Source organism: Symsagittifera roscoffensis, chromosome 2 (genome assembly GCF_963678635.1).
Source record: "Symsagittifera roscoffensis chromosome 2, txSymRosc1.1, whole genome shotgun sequence".
Taxonomy (NCBI): Eukaryota; Metazoa; Xenacoelomorpha; order Acoela; family Convolutidae; genus Symsagittifera; species Symsagittifera roscoffensis.
The window spans coordinates 63,070,165-63,094,781 of record NC_087063.1 but is presented as its reverse complement, the minus strand read 5'-3'; the positions used below and the strand labels follow the sequence as shown (position 1 = coordinate 63,094,781).

Here is a 24,617-nt window from a genome sequence, read left to right as displayed (position 1 = left end):
GATAATGCAAGTGTTCAGCGGCATCCTGTAGTGAAGTCAAGTCGAAAACTAGAATATAGTGATTTTGAAAATCTTCCATAGGAAGAGCTGGAAAATCTTCGTTAAACTGCATTGCTTTCATTGTTGTAACATAGGGTCGACAAGGAGAAGTTGTATCTAATGAAATAATTGCTCTTCCACCCCGAATAATTCTAAGCTCTCTCAAATGAAATTGTTGATAATTGAAAGGATTTCCATGAAAAGATCCCGCAACAGCCGAATTTGTATTCATTGCAACAGCTATCCTTCTGATTGGGGCATTATTGAAAACATTTTCATGAATAAACTGGTTTTGACGAGATGGAATGATAAAGGTTCTTGCTATAGTTTCCATGTAATTGTTTTGAGCAGGTTCTCTTTCCAGATTCCATTGCAAGTATTGATGATTAGGTTCAGCAACTAAAATTATTCTAGTAAACAACGAACAATCAACTATTTTCAGACTGACATTTGGATTATCAGATAACATGTAAAAATTAGGTCTAGCTCGAATAAGTTTAATTCGAACTTTGGTGTTTGGTAGCAACAGTTTTTCGCAAGTAAACAAATCAATGGCGAGCCTCCCATAGAGTGAAAAAGTTATCCCTGTTCCCAAGGAATTTGCTCTATCAGTGAATGGATACATATCAAATGCATCAGGATTTTCTTTAAAACTGTATCCATGACAAGCAAGAATTCCTTTATTACTCACTGCTGACGAGTTGAATTCGTTCGATATCTGTGCCTTATGAGGATATAGTCCATTGGCATTGTAAACCATTGTATTGTTAAAATAAACTTCACAGTTGGAGAATAGAGAATGTAGTAGATTGTTTACATAAGTTAAGTAAGTTTGTGGTTCCTCATCTGAATCTTCCTCCGATTTTGCTTTATGTTCTGCTTTTTCTTTTTTGAAAGCATCAAACAATCTTCCTTTAAATAGTTGAAGCTTTAAGCTAAGATGGGTATCACGCATATCCAAGTAGAGGTTACGATCCGTTTCAAATTCAAACTCAATACTGCTTTCAAGCAGAGAAGTACTGGGGAATACTTCTTGTGTGTAAGATGACATAATTGTTTCCAAAACTGGAACTTTATCAAAAATCTCCAATGAAGAATTTGTAGAAGCCCCATACCGAAAATGGCCTTGTTTTACACTCATTTTATATTGTCAAAAATGTCTTTGCGAGAGCGACTGTTTTTCGATCTGCTTTTTCGAGAAATGTATCTGGTTCTAGCTGTTTTACGCTTAGATTTCTTTTTTCCACCTCCCAATTGTTTCCGAACTGTTTTTGTTCCCACATCTTTTGCAAATGTTTTGATTTTTACGTCCACTAACAACTTCCCCAATCTCTGGAGCAGCGATTTCAAACAAATCTGCCCCAATTCTTTTTGCAGCTGGGACTATATATTTTTTAATAAAGGGGATTGCAGTTCTCCCAAGAGTTTGTGCAAGAGCTCCAAAACCTCTTCCACGCTGTCTTGCATGTCCTCGAAAAATAGGGAAATCAGCTGATTTTTGAGCAACAATTTCGTATGAAGTTTAAATCAAAAATGATTATTCGAAATCTTGCGGAACAAGAGAACAACTCGAGTGATTCCTACGGACACAAAAGGAATTTTTTCGCCTGTACTATCTCTAAGTTCTATCTTGATACTATGGAAAGAATTTTTCAACAGCTTTTTAAACTGTAAATTTGTACAGGATTGATAATTCATGTACTGTCCTGTAGAAATTATATCTCCACTCTTCACTTTGGAGATAAATGGAATACAACGGAATAAGGTAGTTTTTGTATCACCAACTATGTTATATTCTATAATATCACTGTATATCATTAGGGAATGTATTCTTATAATGTCGTAAGAATACTGAGGATAATGTGGACCTTTTCCTTTCATTATAACCCCTGTTTGATTTTGTTCTAAATCACAACCAAAAATGTGGCTCAAATCAGCACTCTGAATTATAAACACTGATTGACTCTCAGGTAAATGAACAGCAACTTTTTGTGTAATTTTTTCTACTGATACATAGATTCCGTTATATTCAAAAACTTGAGCTCCTAGACGTTCTCGAATTTTGTTGTTCATGGCTACAACTATATCAACAATACTTGGATACAATCCTGGTTCAATGTTCATCGGTACAATCTTTCTTTTCTCCTCAGAACTTTCTCTTCCATCTACGAATGTAAACTTTCCCTCTGTAACATTTTGGTACAAAGAAGGGTTTGATGTTTCTGAAATAGCAACCTCCCATTCTCCTTTTAGATGTATTTGTTCCGGTAGAAAATTTGTAAAAAGAACTAAGACTATTATTCGGATAACAATTAAAAAAAGCGTTGGAAACCAATTTAATAGTGAAAGGATCCATGACAACTGATCGGTAAAAATTTAGTTTAAAAATGATTTACCTTTAATCAGAACATTTTCTAAGCTCTTTTTCATAAAATTTTCCAAGAATTTCCTCTTTGTCGAGATTTTTGATGATGTATGTTGGAGGCTTTTTTGTAGATACTGCCGAAATTTCAAAAGTTTCATCTGTAAATTGTGGTTGATATCCTTTTTGGAACGGAATATCATTCTTTGAAATTCTCACTCTGTCTCCAATTTTGAATTTTAGTTTCTTATACCTTGTTAGAGGTTTGTTGTAAAAAATTGAGAGGAAATCAGTATTCTTGACATCTCTAGGTGATTTCCCAATAGATCTATTGATGCGACAATTCATTGTAGACACAAATTGCGGCAACTTGTTAATGAATTTTTCACCATGATCTTCTATGTAGCGATAAATAATGTGTTTTAATGATTGAATGGCTCTCTCTGCAAATACAGCTTTTGTTTCACTCATGGTCGAGTAAACTTCAATGCTTTTTTCCTTGCAAAATTTTGGCATATTTAGTTTTCATTGTTTGAACTCTGTAAAATCGCGAAAAAACATCAATAAGAAATATTTGACTCCCTTGTTTTGACTCGCTAGTTTGTCCACAAATGCCAAATCCATACACCAAATTTCATTTATCTATTTTGAAAATGCTTGAAGCCTTCGAAAACGTCTGATTGGGGGACCAAATTTTGTATACGATGTCTTGGTTTGTGAAAACTGTTCTACTTTCTTTTTTGACAATCCGCTTGCTTTACTCAAGTTTCGCACAGAACCGTACGCAGCTCTACCCCTAGAATACAATCTGTTCAGACTTACCTTTTCAGATTTTGAATGGGATCCAAGTTCCTCTGTCTTTCGCTTTGGCATTCTTGTTGGCAACAAGTTTAGGTGGAATTTGAGTTGCTTCCAAAATGGTAAAGTAAATATCGGGAAAAGCGGTATTTTTTCGTTTTAGTGCACACACAAAGTCTACAATTGATTCTTTTGTGTCTCGATTATCTAATATGATATTTTCTGACTGACTTAGTCTAATTCTATGAGAGTTCAAAATTAAATCAATAAGGTGCTTATTGTTACTCGTTTTCAACTTTGCATTTACAGCACTGTAAATAGAATCAAAATTTTTTGGTACAATCACCTCTTTTTCTTGCTTTTGTTCCAATTTTGTTTTTTTTTGGAAGCGTGCTTTGTGATTGATGAATTGAGTAAGGAATTAGAACAAACTGATCCATACTACGTCAATCGTTTAATGACAAAAGGAGTGATAACAGATATTAATTGTAAGCCTTTTGGTGAGCTCAAAATAGTTCTCCTTTTATGCAGTGAAGTTCTTCTTCGTGTGAGTTCTGATATTTCTCGTCGATATTTTACTACGTCTACTTTTCGAAGATCTTTTAGCTCGCCTCTTAGTAAGTTTACTAGACATTCGCTGACGAATTGAATGAAACTTTTTGGACAATGGAGGATGAATTGTTTTTGAAGTTTTTGGGAAAATGTTTGGAATGTTGGGAGTATAGAGACGTATTGTATGCTCATCGTCCAAAAACTTAGTTTCTGTTCCTGCTGGTAGATAAAACTTTGAAGGAACTGAACCACTGTTTGTGCAATATCTTAGCGAATCAACTGTTTTTGGAGTTAAATCAATGATTAAATGACCATAAGGAGTAGATGTTGCATCTTGATACCAATCTTTCAATTGTGATCCTAGACCTAGTTGTTGACTTAATATATTGATTTATAAAACATCTCTTGGTGACTTGAAAAGGACTATATGTGTATTTTGTAACTCAACATATCTTCCCAATTTGCTTTGATGAAACAAGTTATGCTTAATATATATTGTATTCAGTCCCCTGTGTCTTCCAGCAGTAGCAACTTTTACAAACTGCTTAGAATTTGAAATTTCTTCACAAGAGTCATCAAATATTAACAGGTATTTTGTTCCCTTATTGGGAAGGATTTCAATCAGTTCAAAGTCAACTCCTTGGATAAACTTAAAGTTTTTTCTTTGCATTTGTCCATAAAGAGGTTGATAATGTTGAACAAAATAAAAAATTTTGTCAAACTTTGGTTGAAATGTACCAATTTTTAACCACTCAAAAATAAGATGTGATTTACCAGATCTACTCGGTCCAACTAGCGAAATAAAAACTCGTTCTTTGGTAGAAATTATTTTATTCATAGCTTTGGAGAAGGTAAAATATAACCGACTGTACTTGATAAAATCGCTACCCAAACAGTTGTTTCTTCACATGAAGTGGATAACATTATTCGAACGAAAGCACATGCTAGTATTAAAACTATGGCAAAAATTGGCACATAAACACTAAAAGAGATCTATTACACGTACGTCCAAAAAACTTCCAAGATTTTCGTTCATGATTCTCCTCATCAAAAACTAAATTTCCTAAATTTAATTGCTTGTCACATTCATCACCAATCTCAACTTTGGAATGAAAAAATTGATAATGACTAACATTTAAATTTCAAAAACACGATAATACAAAATTATTAAGGTAATTTACAATTTTTTTACAAAAATCGAGTCCATGTTCCGTATGCAAATGCTTTTCTTTCTGCACAGTGAAGAGTATTTGCATGACGAAATGGGTAGTTGCTACACCTCCAATCATATTCTTCATCTTTGAAAATTAAACTCTGAACTTTTGGACATGCGTAGTCATCCAAGTTTGTAACCTTTGTTTCCAAAATTTCTGACAGAATTTTACATTTTTCATAACCTTTTGCAAAAAACTCCGTTTCTGGAGCTTTTAGTTTTTTCAATATTTTTTCAAGCTCAGTATATTTTTCATGGCCACTTTTCCAATTGATTCCATGAAGATGCTTCGTACACCAAGCAGACTGAGATGTAGCTTTGAATTTTTTGGGAGAAAGAAAGGAATATCCCACAGTTTGTCCATTTTGATAAACTCCTAACTCTTTAACTATTTTGTTTTCAATACACTCATTATCCAAAACAACTAGAGTCATGATGGTTACTGTTTTCGCTGAAAAATTTTGTTAGAATAACTAACAATCGAACAATGCATATACTGATGAAGCAAAAATTTTAACATATAAACAAAAGATTAATCCAGTCACGTGACCAAGAAAACAAGAACTTGGAAATCTAGGTAAAACATAACAATAACCAGGTCCCTTATAAGAAGTAGAATTCACAGATCCAGCTGCATCATGTAAAATTGCTTGAAGTCTAAAAATTTTTGAATTTGCAAAAAAGTAATCCATACAAGAATTTCCGTATCCAATTAGACCTCCAAAAGGAAATTTTTGGTCCATTTCTTTCAAATTTATGTTTGGGTCCAAAACAATACAGGAACAAAGAAAGTAATTTTTTGTTTTTGTATTTGATGAAAAGTCATGCTTTATCAAATCAAAATTTCTGAGAATTTCATTCAATTTCTGAACGTTCATTTTCTACAGTGCATTCGTAAATAATGATACAAGTTTTTTTGAATGTTTCTACATAAGACAAAACTGAGAGGATAAAATCAACCAAATTATCATACTCTTTTTTTTCCAACTGAAAATTCTGATTGTTCTTCCAAGTGTTTACTTTTCTACGATACTCTATAAGATCTATTTTTTTAATATCTGAACGATAACTTATGCAAAGTCTACTCAAATTGAGAAATTTGTGATTCTGTATCCAAATCTTGCAATTTTGGTAAATTTTGAGATTCCAAAACTGTTAGTTAAAATTTCTGGGACTTTTCTTGTAAGACGATATGAAAAAGTCCCAATTTAATTTGAAGCTTTAAAACAAGATTTCTGGAAAAACCAATGTTCCAACTCATACTGCTCAGCTCAAAGAAGTTTTAAAAAATGATTCAAGAAGATGAATATTTGAATTACATTACTATAATAACATCACTCAACAACAAAATTATTGAACATTACAGTTCTCAACAAACATAAAATCTCCCAAGACTTGGACAAGTTCTTTGAATTCGTTCAAAGTATAGTTGACATAGGCAACTTGCTTCAAGACTTCGTTCTCCTTTGCAGTGAAGAGTCGAATCTGAATGTAGGATGGCTTGTTCACACTGTACTTCTTGATTGTGACACAGACCCTTCTCTTCTTGTATGTTGCTACGTCATACACCGCATGACAGTTCGCAAGTTCCTGCTCCATGATTGAGTCTTTGTCAGAATAGGGTTCCAATACAGGAACGAGTCTAAGGTTTTCAGCATCGTGAATAACAGTATTCAGTATTGCTGATATCCTTTCCCCTTCTTTTTCACCAAGATAGACTTGCTGGGTTTTTTCGATTTGTCCAGATTCATTTTTCTTTAGCAATTGGAAGCAAGGTTCAAAGTAAATTTTTCCGTTGTAGGGTTTTTGGGACGAAGAAAATCTCCCAATCCTTTTTTGGTTCTTAGCAAATTCAATATAGTTGGGAAGGATATCTTTCCGTGAAAACATTTTTGATTTGAGATTCAGAACCAACTGATCAGTAGTAGATATTTCAAAATAATGATATTTGTAAATTTATAGAAATTAGGAAATGTAGATGACTCACTATACATTCCAAATAAGGTATTATTGCCTTATATGGAATAAACAGTAGGTGATGTTCCAATTATAGACATTGCATAGTTGATGGAACTACTATATAAGCAATTGAAGGTAGATAAAACTCATTTTCAACAAGTAATCGGCGATGGCATCTGCTTTGTGTCAAGCTTATCCCACTTTTTATTCGGACTACAATGCAAAATCTCTTTTTTTTTTCTGTCTCAGAAAACTTTTATCAAAAATTCATTGTCACCCAAGACTACTGTGTATCTAACCATTCATCATTCTGCCCAGTGGAAAATTGCAAATTTCACTTAGTATTAATCAGATCATCACTCGATCAGATTTTGCAAAGATTAGATAAATATCATTTCACTTATCAAATTGTTGACTGTATATATACTTTATACAAATACAGATTTTATTTCAATATTATTTCATCAAGAGGTGAAGTTTTCAATCAATTGAATCGGGCAGTCAAACACAACTTGAAATGTAGAATACCGGAAAAATTACCCAGTGTTGCAAAGAAACGACTGCTGCGAAAAAAATTCAAAAGACATTATCTCAGTTCTTCTCAGAAGATTGCGTCCACTCAGACTCTTGGATCAGCTTTTTTGGAAAGGATTCGAAAAGTTCAAAACTCAAAGTATGACACTGACTTGTTGAAAATTGTTGATTGTTTTATTGATGGTTTTGGTACCGTAAATAGTGAGCGTATCAATTTTTCTATTAATAATTGAATATTTGTTAATAAAAATCTTGTCAAAATAGTTCTTATTTAAATCAAAAGTTTTTTCAACGAACAAATTTACAATTTTCAACACGTGTGCAAAAATTAACTCAGAGTTTTTTCGCAAGATGCAAATTTTGGTTTGATTTTTTCAACACGTTTGCAAAAATTTAATTAAACTTTTTTTACAAGATGCAAAAACTGTTTCGGTTTTTTCAACAAGTGTGCAAAAATTTTCAACAAATTTTTGTGTTAGATGCAAGTTTTTTTGTGATTTTTTTGAAAACAAATGCAAAAATCTAACTTATTTTTTCTTATGCATATGCAAAAATTGCAAAATTTTATTGTAAAAAACTTGTTAAAATAATGCTAAAATTTTTTCATAATTGCTGACTTTGAGTGCTATTCCCTATCTTAATACATTGTTTTTCCAGTTTTTCTGATCAATATACATGCAAAGAGGAGATTTTTTTATGATCAAAATTAAAACAAAGATTTTCATTTTCTTTAATTATTAAATGTGCAAGAAAATCCTCTTTCAGTTTTCTTTAAAATGCGAAAATAATTAATGAAATTTTTCTTAATTTGCGAGATTTTCTTTGATTTTTTTAACAAGTGTGCAAAAAATTTATGAAAAGTTTTGCATGGTGCAAAAATTAATGTAAAGTTTTTAACATGCTTGCAAAAATTGGTTTAATTTGTTTTGCCATCTTTCTAACAAAATTCTATAAAAGTATTTACCAGATGCATAATTAGTTTCAATTTTAACAAGTTTTTACCATTGAAATTTCTTAATAAACTTTTCTATGATCTCTTTGTTCCTATCTCTTGAAAATATTTTTACTAGATGTAAAACAATTAAATTACAAAGCACAAGACAGTAGCCAATTTATTTACAAATCAAAAAGCTGTCGAGCAGCTGAGTTCTCAAAATTTTGCAAGTTCTCAATGGAGCGCAAAGCTGGTCTTGCCTCCATCACTGGTGGTTCGCTGACTGGAGTTCTTGGCTCAGAGAACCCCTCATCCTCTTCGATGGTAATTGGGTTGTCCACAGATCCCTCTTCCCAAGGAAAGAGGAGATCGTCGAATGGTTGGGCTACATATCTAGAGTCAGGAATTTCGGGGTAGTTCATTCCCACATGCTCGGCCACTTCCTCCATCATTTGCATTTCTCCAAGTTGATTCTCTGTAGGGGGTACTTGCGTTATATGATGTTCGTTGAAATCCCTTCGCATCACTTCCACCATATGCCAGACTTGGATTGGGATGTCCATTCGTGCCAGAAAAACTCCACAAACTGTTTCTCGTACTTGGACTTGTACTAAATCAGCCGAAAATTCCACCGAGAACATAAAGTTGTTGTTTTGTACTGAGAAGATCATTTTGAGCAATAAGTTGAGTAAATGATTAAAAACAAGATTTACAGTTGAGAGGGAGAAATTTGCCGAAAGTTTTGTTGAAATTAGGATGTTTAGAGCTGAGAGAGGAGGTAGTTGACGGTAGTTAAGTTGAAAATAAAATGATTTTTAGTTAAGAGAGAGGGGTACCTTCAACTGGAATGTGTGGGTTAAACCAATCAGAATGAATTTTTCTTATTTGGATTGTAGTCGTGTCCAATCAGATTTTAGTTTCCTTTTATGGAATTCTTATAGAAAACTCGTGTCCAATTGGAAACAAAGTTACACATTGTCGTTTCCAATCACAAAAATGTTCATTTTTGTTCAAGTTGTCGTATCCAATTAGAGGAACCTTTCAAGGACTTAAGTCTTCCAAATAAGTGAAAATATACACAAAAGCAATCGCAAAAATAAATGACCAAAAGTTGTTTGCTGTAAAAATAAGAAATATTGCCGATATAAGTAACAAAAGAAGAAAAATTAATAAAAGTAGCATCTCTGCAAGTCTTCTCAGCAAGTTAATTGAATTTTTTGTTTATAATCGATGAGAAATTGCTGATTTTTCAGCAGATATTCAAGATCTTTAATTTTGATGTAGATTTGAGATGATAACTCAAAGTTGATGAATTTTTCAAAGCAAAGCTCTGGAAATCTGATACCAAACCTGATCATGCAAGATTTTGAACTTTGAAAGTCCTTAAAAAAATGGAGGAATAAAGAACTTTGCAGGGGAGTTTTAACAAATTTGGGAGTTGGATATGGAATAAAAAGAGTCTTTGAAATATTATCGTACGATTTTTTTATCAACTTCAAATTTTCTAAAATAAAACAAATTTCTTTTCTAGTCAAGTGTAACTCAGCTGTAAGTTTATAGCTTTGATACGCAATATGTGAATCAAAAGTAAACTCTTTGATTGAGTAAGTTTCTCTAAAGAGTCCTTTACTTAGTCGGAGAACTCTATTTTGGACAACATAAACGTCCAAAAAATTTTGAAAAAAGTAAGAATCTACATCTATTTCATCAATAAGGAAATCACACGGAATAATTTCTTTTGTCTTGTAGAGTAATTCGAGGAAGTTCAAATGCTTTTTAATTGACATTCTTCAAAAATGAATATTTTGGATCCAAAGTTATGTCTAGGAACTGCTTAGTTCTGATTGGTTGAAAATTTTTCTGGAAAATTCTAGAACTTTCAAAGGAATGACGTCATTACCATAAAAGGAAAATTGCGTGGGTGTTGACGTCATATCTATTTCTAGAATATCGTCATTATCATAAAAGGAACATTGCGTGGGTGGTGACGTCACTTCTATTCAAAGAATGACGTCATTACCATAAAAGGAAAATTGCGTAGGCGGTGACGTCACTTCTATTCAAAGAATCACGTCATTACCGAAAAAGGATTATTGCGTAGGCGTCATTGATAGTATGAATACACTTATTTTATTGGGTTAAATCATTCATTTTGTTTGCAAATCAGAAACAGTCAATTGAATTTTACTTCAAGTTTTACAGTTCGTTACTTCACCAAAAGTAAGTATTTTCATTCAATTGGTACTTTAAGTTTTTAAATTTGGAACATTTCAAAAGTCCCAATTTTTTTAGATAATGCCTGCCCTTAACCCAAACGAGAAAGTAGTGTGGAGACTGTGGAAATATGTATACTCGTCAAAACACAGCTCGACACCGGAAAAAGTGTTCTAAAGGAGTTATTTCTTGCCCTGATTGTAAGTATTTTACTTATAATCAACAAGAAATGAGCTATCATATGGCTAAGAAGCATGCTCAACCAAATTCGAAGCAGTCGACGGTTTGTCCTTCTTGTGAACAAGAGTTCCCGAGTTACTACTCTCTCCAACAACATCGGAGAAAGGAACATGGAGCAAAACAACGCAAACCCAGTGATACGGTGGCCGACTTGAACAAGATTGGGGAGGAAGAAGGGGAAGATGGTGAAAAACTAAAGGAGGAACTTAGTGCTTGTCGACATTTTCTGGTGGATACGGAGATGGAAAATGGGAGACACAAGGTATTTAACTTCCAAATGTCGAAGTTAGATACTAAAATCATTAACGAGAAACTTGAAGAAGTCTTCAACAAGCTCGATTCTGCAGCCAAAATCAACATTGCTCTGGGTTTTGTTCTTCGAAATATTGAGACTGGTGAATATCGTTATTTCTACGCTCATGAAAACAATACTCTGTTTGAAAAATCCCACTTACTTTGTACGAAAGCGGATTTGATAACAATCCAAGGAAAAGTAGAAAAATTTGATATTGTGGAGCAATGTACCCAAGAACGTCAAAACACAAAATGGCGATTCAAGTTGATTACTAACGTTACAATTTTTGCTGCTTTGCTGAAAAACATCCCAATGGGATGTCCAGACTCTGTCTTACCCGAACCTCTACTGAAAAACCATTCTGTTAACTGTCTTTTATCTAACAAGGACAAAGAACCTTACAAAGATCATTTGTGTCTTTTCCGCGCATTGGTCATGTACATGAACGGACACAATGATCTCGACACTCACGCCTCCAGATATTTTACAGAATTCATAGCAAAATCTGGTTATGATCCTAAGAATTTTCGTGGAGTTTCCGTTGAAGACTTACCTGTTGTTGAGGAAATAATTGAACGGAACATCTTTATTTACGATTTTGATATTCAAGAGGGAGAATGTGTGGGAGAACTAGCACGAAGAAGTATTGGTAGATTTGATAAAACAGTCAAATTACTGAGATTCAACAACCATATCATTCATACAAATGATATAGATAGCTTCCGTAAGTGTTTCCGGTGCCCTAGTTGTGATAGTTTCCTGAAAAGATCCGAGTTTCTCAACAAACATCTTCTGAGATGTAAGGATCGTGTGAAACATATTTACCCAAAGAACGTATATGAGCTTCGCGAAAGCTTGTTTGAAAAGCTAGAAGGATTCAATTTTCCAGTTTCCGATGATAAAAAACTCTTCAAAAACCTAGCAATTTTCGATTTTGAGTCGATATGTGTTCCTACAGAAGAACTAAAAGAAACACAAACTACTACCTGGATAGGAAAACAGGTTCCTATTTCAGTATCTATATCATGGAATCTGATTGAAGAACCCATCTTTTTGTACAACAAGGATCCAAAAAATTTGATTATTGATTTTGTAAGCAAGCTCGAACTGTTGGCTGAGAAAAGTAAGCTGGAGATGAGAACGAATTTCCAAGATATTGAAGTTGCTGTCAATGAAAGAATGAAAAAAATCTTTGATCAATTTAATGAGCAAGGCCAGAATTTTTCAAGTAACAAGTTTGAGTACGAAGACGAATGTATTGAAGATTCGGAAGAAGCAGATATGTCAGCACAATTCTTGCGAATTCAGAAAAATCAACTCATCGATTTGAAACAACACCAGGAGAGATATATAAATACTTTACCTGTTTTTGGATTTAACAGTGGTAGATATGACTTAAATTTGATCAAGTCCTACTTAATCCCTTATTTGATTCGCGAGAAAGAGCAAGAAACATCCGTTATCAAAAAAGCAAATGATTTTATATCTTTCAAGTTTGGAGATGAACAATTTCTTGACATTATGAAATTTCTGGGTGGAGCAACAACTCTGGACTCATTTCTCAAAGCTTATAAAGCTAGTGAAACAAAAGGATTCTTTCCTTATGAGTGGTTTGACAACCCTGACAAACTTGATTTTCCAGGACTACCCCCATATGAAGCATTTTTCAGTAAACTTAGAAACAACAATCCTCTAGACAAAGACTTTACTGATTATGAAAAACTGAGGAAGAGTGGACTTGATGAACAGCAAGCACTGAAATAGCTTCAAATCAACACTGTACCCGCATCTGGTCTAGATAATTACAGTTACTTACAACAAACTTGGCAGAAAAACGGAATGACTGTGTTCAAAGACTTTTTGCAGTGGTACAACAACAAAGATGTAGTTCCAACCCTGGAAGCAATGCAAAAAATGATTCAGTTTAATCATAACAAAGGGATAGATATGTTGAAACTTGGATGTACACCTCCAAATCTAGCAAACATATGTCTACACAAATCTACAAATTACAAGTTTTATCCATTTTGCGAAAGTGATAAAGATTTGTGTGAAAAATACGAGAAGACATGACCGGTGGGCCTTCGATTGTGTTCACTCAAAAAGCAGTTGTAGACGAAACCTTTATCAAAGATTCATCAAAAATTTGTAAGTCAATCGTTGGAATTGATGCGAGCCAGCTTTACCCCTATTCAATGTGTCAAGATATGCCAACAGGACTGTATACGCGATGGGAGTTTGACACTGATATGCAAAAATTCAAGGCTAGACATAATCGAACTCGCAACTTTGAGAATATGGTCGTGTCTTTCTATCAAGAATCAAGACCAGAATGTAAAATTGTGAGCTTTTTTACATCTGGAAAACAGAAGAAAATTGACTGTTTTAATGTGGACGGTTATTGTGATCACTGTAAAACAGTATTCGAGGCAATGGGATGCTACTATCACTTTTGTTCTTGTCAAGAAGCTCGTCCCTCCTTAACAGAACAGGATATTGAGCGAGGAAACAAGAAGAGAGAAATTGATGATATGCGACGAGAATACATTAAAGAGAAAGGATACAAAGTGGAAGAAATGTGGCAGTGTGAGTGGTGGCAAAATTTCAAAACCAATGACAAGATCAAAAATCATGTTCGAACCCATTTTCCCTATAAAAGACTTCTTTCTACAGACTCACTTCTAGCAAAAATAAAAGATGGATCTCTTTTTGGCTACGTTCAGTGTGACTTAGTTGTTCCAGATGAACTGAAATCGAAATTTGCGAATTTTCCTCCAATTTTCAAAAACACTGAGGTTGGAAGAAACGATATTGGTGACTATATGAAGAATTATGTTAGTGAAAATGAAATGTTGAAACATCCACAGAGAATGCTTATATCTAGCTTCAAGCTAGAAAATGGAACAGTTATAACTCCTATCTTCAACTTTTATTTGGAATTTGGCTTGCAATGCACCAAAATTTATCGTTTTGTTGAATATTCTCCCCGGAAATGCTTTAATAATTTCGTTCAGTCAGTGGTTGATGCAAGAAGAGAAGGAGATGAAAACCCTCTATCAGGAGTTGTAGCAGAAACAATGAAGCTCTTGGGCAATTCCTCCTATGGATATCAGATCGTGGATAGATCCAGGCATACAATCACGAAGTATCTGAACGATGAAAAAACTCACAAGGCAATCAATGAACCATTGTTCAAAAGATTAAATACAGTTGAAAAAAACTTGTATGAGGTGGAGTTGTTGAAATCAACCATTGAGCACAGAGAACCCATCATTGTTGGTTTTTTCATACTTCAGTATGCAAAGCTGAGAATGTTGGAACTCTACTACAAATTCTTTGACAAGTTCTGTGATGTAAATAAATTTGAAGAGTTGGAGATGGACACAGACTCACTTTACTTGGCACTTGCAGAAGAAAATTTGTACGATTGCATCCAACCAGATAAGAGGGCTGCTTGGGAAAAAATGAGGGAGAGTGATTGCAGAGATTCCTTCAAGGCGGATGCAAAATCTAATTTCTTTCCTCGAACGTGTTGTAGTATCCATAAAAAACATGATAAGCGGGAGCCGGGACTTTTCAAAGAAGAATTTAGGTGCACAGAAATGCTCTGTTTATGTAGTAAAACATATTGCTGCTATGACAACAAGTCAGACAAATTCAAATTTAGCAGCAAAGGATTGAATAAGCGGGTTCTAGAAGACTCTGGAGATGGACCTTTAGCAAAGTATAGGAGAGTACTCGATGAAGCATTTAATCTTACATCTACTAACAGAGGATTCAGAACTATAAATCATATGGTGGCCACATATGAACAGACAAAGAAAGGACTAAGTTATTGCTATCCTAAAAGACAAGTGCAAGATGATGGAACTCATACAAAACCATTGGACTTATAAGAACTCTTCTGATGTATTAAATTATATAAGATGTCGTATTATTATGGTTTCATTATAATAAAATGTAAATTATGGCAGTAAGTTTACTATACGATGCAGTGATTTATATACTTTCTTTGTAATTTAAACTTTTTTTCTCTCAAAAAATTCAAATTTTTTCGATGTCTCTGTAGGTTTAGAATAGATTCAGATAGGTAGAAAGTAAAAGTATCTAATAAATTTTTATTAGATCAAATTAAACAAAATCTTATCGTGTTTTGAATTTTTTCGAAAAAAAATTTTTTGATAAAAATTCCAAGTTTTTGCACAAAAATTCTCACCATTGACTCCCCATGCACCAAAAAAACTATATACATAATCTTTTTTCTACAATCTACACGTAATTAACAATTAATTGTTCCCAATTAGGTAACGCGCGCCCAGATTTTTGTGAAAACATTAGACATTTTCGCACAAAAACCAAAAAAAATTACGTTTTTCTTACCATTATCTTAGCATCACACAAACCATAAAACCTTTCCATCGGTATTCCTTTTCTTAATACATTGTAGACTCTATACCCAATCTTAATACATAGCTTGAAGACCGAATGCTCTATTCCCTATCTTAGTACATGAGGGTCTTCAGGCACTCCCTCTGATCACCTCCAACATCTACTACTAAAAGCAATGACGTCTTTTTCTCTGGCGAAATTATTTTTTAATTGCCTAAATAGTTCAAAAAACACCTTCTTAACTCTGTCGAGAATCATGTCAGACCCTGGGATCGGCTTTTTTTCTAAGAATTTTCCTTATGATAATTGAATAATTGTAAGAAGAAACTTGTCAAAGTTAATTTTATTCCAGCTTGAATAGTTTCTAACATATAAACCTATAAATTTTTTTCTACGTGTGCAAAAACCCTCTCAAAAATTTTTGCAAGATACAGAATTTGAGTTGATTTTCTTGACAAGTTTGCTAATTTATCATCAATTTTCTTAAAAGATGCAAAAACTGTTCTGAATTTATAGCAAAAATGCTAAAAACAATTCGACAATTTTGCAAAAATTAAAAAATCTTTTTGGAAAACAACTAGTTTTTTTTTTGGTAAAACGCATGTTTTTTTTTTCAAAAATTATGCAAAACTTGTTTTTTTTTTTCTTGAATGAAAAAGCAAAAAAACGCAAAATTTTTTTGTACAAAACATGTCGAATCATTGCTTAGAAATTTTTTTTGACGACTTTCAATGCCCCCTCCCTATCTTGATTCATTGGTTTGCTTTTTTTAAATCAACAGACATGCAAATTTAGTTTTCTAAAGGATTAATTTTTCAACAAAAAAATTCATCAACATTGATTATTAACTATGCAAGATAAATATTGTAATGATTTGTTTTTGCAAGATGCTAAAGATTTTCACTTTCTTCATGAGAATGCCAAAGTTGCTTAGAGCTGTACCAGACGTGCAAACGCGAAACTTTTTGCAATTTAGGGAACCAAAACGTACCCCAAAAATGGTTCATTTTGGCTTTTTTTTGTGAATGAAGAATCCCATGGCAACTATTCAGTCAAATAACGAATAATTAAATTAGATCAACAGAGCCCCTCATTGAGCTCATCAAAATTCTAGAAGAGTTTATTGTCCAAAATTTGTGCATACCGTTGAAAAAGTGTTTATCAAATATTTTGAGTGTTTTTTAGTAAAATTACAATTTTTGGCTATCCAGCAAAAATTTATTCTACTATACATTTTTTTGGATATTATACCAAGCTAGAGCTCTATTGGGTTTGTTTAAGAGGCTCTATTTGATATAAACTAGTCCTCACTTGGATCGGGAATTTTAGCGTGATTTTTGATTAACTAAAATACGCCAAATAGTCCCAATTTTGGGATAAAGTTTTGGCTCCAAAGTTAGCAAAGACAATTGCGTTAATATATTTTTGTTAAAAATCTAAGCAGCTTTTGTTTCATTTAGTTTTTGTCTTATCTCAACACACTTTAAGAAAAACTAGTCCTAAACTTCAAGTTTTTTCTTTTTTCTCCAAATTATTAAAATTAGCACCGTATTTACTCTTTGTTTAAAACAGGTGGAATTGGGTTGATCTTGCGGCGATCGTGCTCGTGCTAATTGGATTCATTCTGCGCTGGGTTCCATGTCAGGGTGAGAATGCATTTTATGAAATAACACTCAAGTCACTTCAACTCAGTGCTAAGACAAAAACCAATATCAAACTCTTCGGGATATCTCCCAAATACCAACTCAAAATATTTCGATTTCTGTTCAAAAAAAAACATTTACACTTTGTTACTCCAATGCGTTTTAGATGTTCTCAGATGGGCGCATGTGTCTTATGTTGTTGCTCTTATTTGCTACTTCCTTCGGTTCACCAGTGTTTTTTCGAGAAGCACCTACTTGGGACCAAAACTAGTGAGCGTTTTCAAAATGGTCAGTGATGTGATCTTCTTCTTCTTCATTGCGCTCGGTTAGTACTTAAAAAAATCTGATATCAGTTCGATGGAATAACATGTTCTATCAGAATGTTCTATCAGGTTTCTCGAATCAAGTATATAGACCGTTTCAAAACAGTTGGTCCCAGCTTAAGGTACTATTATAAAACCAACCGAATTGCGACAAACGTTCGACAATCAGTTATTATATTTTCAGTGTTTTTGGTGGCGTACGGAGTGGCATTTCAATCGCTAATCTACCCTGGCATTGAGCATTCTGTTCCTACCTTTGTATGGGGATTCTTCTTGCGACCATTCTTCGAGATGCTGGGGGAACCACAGTTTGAAGATTTTAGCGCTAATTGCCTTATCACTCAGAGCGATAAAGGTAGTAAATTCAATCCTCAATTCCTGATAATTTTTTTTCTAAAAAATCAAGCCTGCGACTCAAATCTTCTTACAAAACTTCTTTGGATTCCTCGTACAAATATCTGGAATGTAATTTTTTTCGGCGTAAATGTTTCGTCGCGGCTTCCGCAACAAACGAATACAGCTAATTGTTCTGGGTTCCGCAACCATAGGCGCGTTCCGCAGTTGTAAGTGGATTCTGCAACTTTTTGCGATTCCCGCTTACAATTTTCGGATTCAGCTTACAGTTTGCGAATCCGCTTGAATTTTGCAGATCCCACTTACAGTTGCTGATTCCACGACAGCTTAAATTTACTGAACACTATTATTTGTTGTGAATCCCACAAAATGATCCGGATCGGCAAAGTTTGTTTCGGAGTTTGTTTTTAGCTATTTGATCGGGGAACCTAAAACAGCAAAGAATGTCAAAGAAAAAAGCAATGCCGCGGAAACCGCGACAAATCTGTCGCGGAATCAGCTCACAATTCAAAAAATACCCAAGTTGGCCTCGTAATTTGTTTATCATATAATTCCATATAAGAAAATGGTTGCTTTACAATACCATACGTGAAGTCTGTTTTTGGCTCAACCCTTGATTATTAAAAATCTTAACAAACTGAAAATTTAAAGCGAAACACAAATACTTTTTTCTCCAAATGATAAATGCTAATAATTATGAACAATAAATTATTGAACCCCCGTAAACTGGCCATTTATACTCTGACTGCCCTTTCTATACAATTTTTCTTCTTTTAATTACCCGAACCGCAGCCCGGATTGACGTATTTCAGGCCAAGCTGTGCAATGGATAGGCGCTTAAAGTGATATTTGTATAATCCTGAAATTCAGAGACAACTATCTACACTTTTTGAAGTTTATGGGGAATCCGCATACAAAATTGCCGTGGAAAATTGCCTGTACAATTATCTGTAACGTAAACTGTGTCGTCACATTTCTTTTGTCGCGGGTTCTGCATTAAGCGAATATAGCTAGTTGTTCTGGATTCCATCACTGCAAGCAGATTCCGCAAATATAAGTGTATTTCATAAATTTATGCGGATTCCGCTTTAAAATTGCGGATTCCGCTTCCAATTCCAGAATCTATTTACACTTTGCGGATTTCGCATACAATTTGCGGATTCCACAAACAGTTGCGGATTCCACTACAGCTTATATTTTCAAAATTTATATACTCTTTTTCAGCAGTTGATTCTGCTAATTTCGTTTCAGATTAGATACATTTTCTTGCGGAGTCCCCAAAGTTGTTTGTTTTCGGAGCAATTTTGAGCAATACAGAGTTCTAGCTATTTGTTTGTGGAATCTAAAACAGCACAGAATATCAAAGAAAATAATTAACGTTGCGGATTCCGCGAAAAATCTTATTTTGGCCTGTTACGCAATCTGTTCAAAATTCACAGATAGCAAAGATTCGACTTCATATGTATGCTTCTCATACAATTCCATGTTAGAACAAGGATAGCCGGTTAATGTGCAACCATAGTCTTAACAAACACAAAAAAATGTTTTCAAATTATTGTCGTCTTTTTTGGTGTGGTGAGATAAAAGGAGCTGAACAAAAAAACTGGGCATAAAATTAGTTTGACAGCCATACTAAAATAAACATATTGAAAAACTATTTTAAAAAAATTACTAGAAAAACGAAAAAAAAAATTGTCAAGTTTTTTTGAAGTTTTTAAATTTTTTGAAATTTTGATAACAAAAAAGGCGTTAAATTACGTGGCAGAATCACATTTGCAAGAGCTTTACTACGATATATCACTCAACCCAGTCCAATCATTATTTGTGGAACCTGATTTTGCGTGGAAAACAAAAAGAAAAAGCTAAAAAGCACCAGATTGCAAAGTTCCTCCCAATTTTCAATGGTCAATCAAAAATGCTTTTCATACAATAAAATACATGAACTCTTCATTCCAGAAGACCTTTGATTATTTTAATTTTGGACGGAGTTAAAATTTTAAGCAAAACCCAACAATTTTGCGCAGGAAAATGCTTTTATCATTAAAAAGAGGTGTTTGAACACGTAAATATATCGAAAAGTTTTAATTTCAAAAAACTTCCTAAAATTTCTAACATTTAGCTTTGTTTTTCAAATTTTGTAAGCAAAGCGTTTATCGAATACATAATTTTTTTCAATTTCAATAAATCATAACCAAAAGTTTTTAACCTGAATGATCAGAGAAAACATCCACCATTATACCATTATGCAAGCCGTTGCGTTTCTTTTCTAAAACAAACTTTGAGATTTGCTTAGCTTTTTTGGACGGGATTTTTCATATAATCTGAAAATTATGATAAGCTTAGGATCAAGCTTAGAAAAAACTGCCTGTGACCAGTTTTTGTGGAATTAGGTTGAATTTTGTCTTGTTGGGATAATTAGCGCTCAGCTTTTTCATAATTTTAAAAAATTAGGACGAGCTAATTTTTTTTCAAAAAGCGTTAAGGCAGGTACTTCAGTTTTGTTAGTACGCGGTTAAGAGTAGCATTTTGTTGGGAGCAGTATTCCAGCTCTTTAAAATCAACTATATTTTTTTGCGTAAATTTTTGCGATCGACTATTCTCAATTTTGAACTTCAAACAAACATTTATCATTCAAAAAATTCGGAATAAAAAGTAGCCGAAAATGAAACACAATAACACAGCTAGCAGGGCTGAAGCCTGTCCCTGAATGTTTCGACTGCCTTTTGAAGCCGATGAAAAATCTCTTAAACATAATGAGATAAGCAGAAATTCAAAAACAAACTTACGCATTATTTATTCCACATCGGCCAAATGACAAAATTCAATCCCTCATAATTTTACAAAAATTGGTTTAATTTGAACTGTTTTTTCGCGTTTTTATGATACGATGGTAAAATATTTTATGAGCTAAACGTCGAAATTTGATAAGAAGTCGGAATTTTTAAAAATTGAAACACAAAAAATACCATTCCGACCACAAATAAATCTTCTTTTCTTCGAAAGTTGGAACAAAATAAATCTTGATTTTTACAGTGACTTATTAGTACAAGAAACAAAAAAGCATTACGAGGCCAAACTGTGCACTGGATAGGGGCACAATTTTGTGTCTGTTTGTTCCTGGATTCCAGAGACAAGTCTTTAAACATGTTAAAATTTTGTCGGAACGATCAAAGTAAATAAAAAAACGAGAGAAGAACAATGAGATCGTCCTTGTTGCGGAATCCACTTACAATGCACAAAATGCACAGTTTGACTTGTTAATGAGCTGCGTATGATTTTTCATGTGTTTCGATAGACATTTTAATTTCGGGTACCAATTAAAATTTTTTCATAGTTTCGACTTGCATAATTATTTGTTGGTTATTTTTTCAGTTAAGGTGGGCCCATGGCCCTATGAAGAATGTCCATCTGAAAAAAACACTACAGCTGCCGTTGCCCTATTTCTCAAAGCAGCGTTCATGTTGTTCACGAATGTCTTACTTCTCAACCTTCTGATTGCAGTTTTCAACAGTCGATATCAGGATGAGAATAAAGACAGTGATATATCTTGGAAACTCCAAAAGTGTCTTGATACGCTGGATTTGTACAACCGGTAAGATTACAAAAATACGCTCAATCGAGCTGATTTAATTCGATAGAATAGAACAACATCTTTTGAATTCGATTCGGAGAAATTAAAATTACTTTGAAAGTTGTTAAAGTTTCTCCTCTCCCTTATGTGCTCAGTTTTCTTGCTGTATTTCAACTCATAATTCAAATCAACCCATAACCTGAACCACTAGTGTGTGAGCGCACTAACTTACTTGTTTCCGAGCCGATATTTTTCCTTCAACAAAAAATCTTGCACCAACTTGAGCGGTTTGAGCAGTTTAGGGAAAACGATTTCTTTTGTTTTATGGTGGGTAATTAATTGCCGAGTTATTAAGATGTGTTATACCAAAATGGCAGGTTTCAGATGATAGTTTTCAAGAAAAATTATGCGCACGATTTTACCATTAAGATATAGACAGCCATGTATTAACCAAAGGGAATAAATTTCTATATATATTAGGATATGACAAACCATGGTTTGTTTCAGATGATCACAGCTCTGTTCTACTAATTACTTTTACGACTTGATTTATGTTTTTTCCATAGTTGTCTCAAGATTTTATGACAGATGCATTTTAGCAATTTTCCACAGAGTTAATGGAGCGTAAAATACAAGTTTTTAGAAAACTCAACGAGTCAAGAATGCATGGATTTTTCATTGAAAAGTAAGATAAAACAAACACAAAAATCTAAATTCAACCAATTGATTAATTTCATTTGGATCTCAATTTTACCTCAAAAACTAAATTTACTCTGTCATATTTCTTGATACGATTAAACTCTGTTCTCCTTTATCACTCGAACTTTATTTTTCAAAAAAAATAGTAAATTATTAAAGTGCTCACACAATTATTTTCTGAACTTGCCATTTTCTTTGCTCTGGTAAATTTTAGAGATTATGAAATTTCCTAGAAGTTGATTACATCTTTCGTAAACTTGTCTGCTCTATCGAAGATTCATGCAAATGGGGGACTACATCATCCTTATTTGATTAGCATTCTCATTGTAATTCCTTAGATTTTCAGTTGCTAAGTTTTTTTAGTAAGAAAAAAAAGGGAATTGAAAGAGTTAAATTACATCTAGGGATATGCAATTATCTGCATCGCATAAAAATTTCATTGCAATAGTTTTCTTTTAGAAATAAAAAAACACCTAGTGTTGAAAAAACCTTTAAAACCTAAAACAAGCACAATTAAGAAGAAACTTTAATAAATGGGTAAAAAAATGAAAAAAAAAACATTTTGAAACAACATAATAAAATAGTTTTCGATTTTGTTGTCGTTTCATGCATGTTTCATATGCAACACCATGTCTTCTCAACAGAGACATAGTATCCCTTGAATCAAAATTTTTTCTATCACGAATTGTCTTATTTTTTCACCAATCATAATGATGTTTATTCAATGGACTCAATCACTTATCTGGATCGCTTTTCAAGATTCCAAGTAAGCGAATGCAAATTTCCGTATCCCAGACCAGCATTTTCATCAAAACTTTGAATCATACAACTGAGTTGGCTCATATGAATATCTACTAGTTCCTTTTCAAACTCTCTGGTTCTTTTACGTTCGAGCTCTCTCGAATCTGAAAGACCTATGATAAATTGAGCACTAGACTGGGAAAATTTTTTTTGAATTTGAGAATCTCGATACAATTGCTACCAATTTCTAACTGAATGCAGTAGCTCGCTCGTTCTGCAATGATTAGTTGTAATTTTTGGGATGGATTACCCTTTCTTCTATTTTTTTTATTTATGATGATGGATGAATTGAAAAAAACTGAAATGCAGGAAATTTTTTCGAATGAAAATTATTTTTGCTAAATGTAACTAAAGACCATCTGAAATCTCATTAGGTTTTGCTTACGTTTCAAATCCAAAAGATACTTCATTTCAAAACCGATTCAATCAATTTTTGAATTTTTTGTCATTTTGACTAGAAAAGAGAACTGTTTGCCTTATAAATTTTGTTGATTTTTTTGCTCATATGAGGTTTTGTAGACTAAGATTTTGGTTAAAGTGAACCTGAATTAAAGAAATTTTCGAAAAACTTACAAATTTTTGGACTCTTTTACTATTTTTCACAACCTTGATTGAGTAACTTTATTAAGATTTGAAAACAAAAAAACTGTCTCATCAACCTCATTACATTGACAAGAAACCTATTACTTTCTTCTGCAATTCTGATTGCTTAAACTTTTAATAGATATTTCCAGAAATAGAAGATTCAGAAGTTCTAGAAGCTAATTTGCGATGGTTTCTTAAAACTTTTTAAGAATGAATTTTTCGTTTCTAACTTTTACAAGATTCTAGAAATTAGCGAACAATGTCGGCAGTAGTAGATATTGGAGTTGAAGTGGGGGACGCATGAGAGAACACATAATTTATTATACGTTATAGATTTCTGGTCTTCCATGCTAGGTATCAGCATTGGGTATAGAGCTTTCAATGTTTTAAGAGAGGGAATAGAATTGGTATGGTTTTATCGTTTGTTTCATGGTAAGAGTAGGATAAGAAAATTGATTTTTTTTTGTTCGGGAAGCTCTAGTTTTTTCGCAAAAACTTTGACGCGCGTTATCTTATAGGTAAAAATCAAAAGTTTTATTACGTTTAGGTTTAAGAAGGTCTTTTATTAGTTTTTTTCGATCATGGTAAAACAATGGTAAGATTTTTTCCGCAAAGAGTTATAACTTTTTTCAATTTTTCTCTTACAACTTTCAAAAATTTCAAAACATCATGAGATTTGATATAAAATGTACAATGAACTGCTTTATTAGATGATTTTTTTCTCAAATCAGCGCTCTATCTTGCTGAAACGCAGATGAAACTTCCATATATTTCAAATCCCAGTTTCAAGCACAATTTTCTCAAAATTCACAATTAATTAGGTTCAACAAATAGAGAGTAAAATATAAAGTTAGACTTTTGTTAGGTTTCTGCTTGATCTACCATCTACCAATGGGGGTGTTTGCCAATCCAATTTGAATGAAATTTTACTGAAAGTTTGAGTTTATATAGATAAGTGACTAACTCACAAATCTGAATTTGAGTTTACGATAGATAAGTGACTAATCTACAATTCAAAAATCGAATTTTAGGAAGACAAGTCACTAATCCACGACGCTCACTAATTCAAAACAAAATTAGCATAAAGAAACCAATTTTTACTTCTAAACCAG

General features: G+C 33.2%; 1 protein-coding gene across 1 annotated transcript in view; it reads left to right on the top strand.

Annotated features, from left to right (window-relative positions):
- LOC134839914 (transient receptor potential cation channel subfamily M member 2-like) overlaps positions 1 to 18,384 on the top strand; it is a 112,896-nt gene extending 94,512 nt beyond the window's left edge. The window contains exons 3-6 of the mRNA XM_063855542.1: positions 17,102 to 17,175; positions 17,339 to 17,497; positions 17,680 to 17,803; positions 18,261 to 18,384. Coding sequence (XP_063711612.1) covers positions 17,102 to 17,175; positions 17,339 to 17,497; positions 17,680 to 17,803; positions 18,261 to 18,384 — 481 coding nt within the window. The remainder of the gene's footprint in view (positions 1 to 17,101; positions 17,176 to 17,338; positions 17,498 to 17,679; positions 17,804 to 18,260) is intronic.
- The last annotated feature ends 6,233 nt before the right edge of the window (positions 18,385 to 24,617 follow it).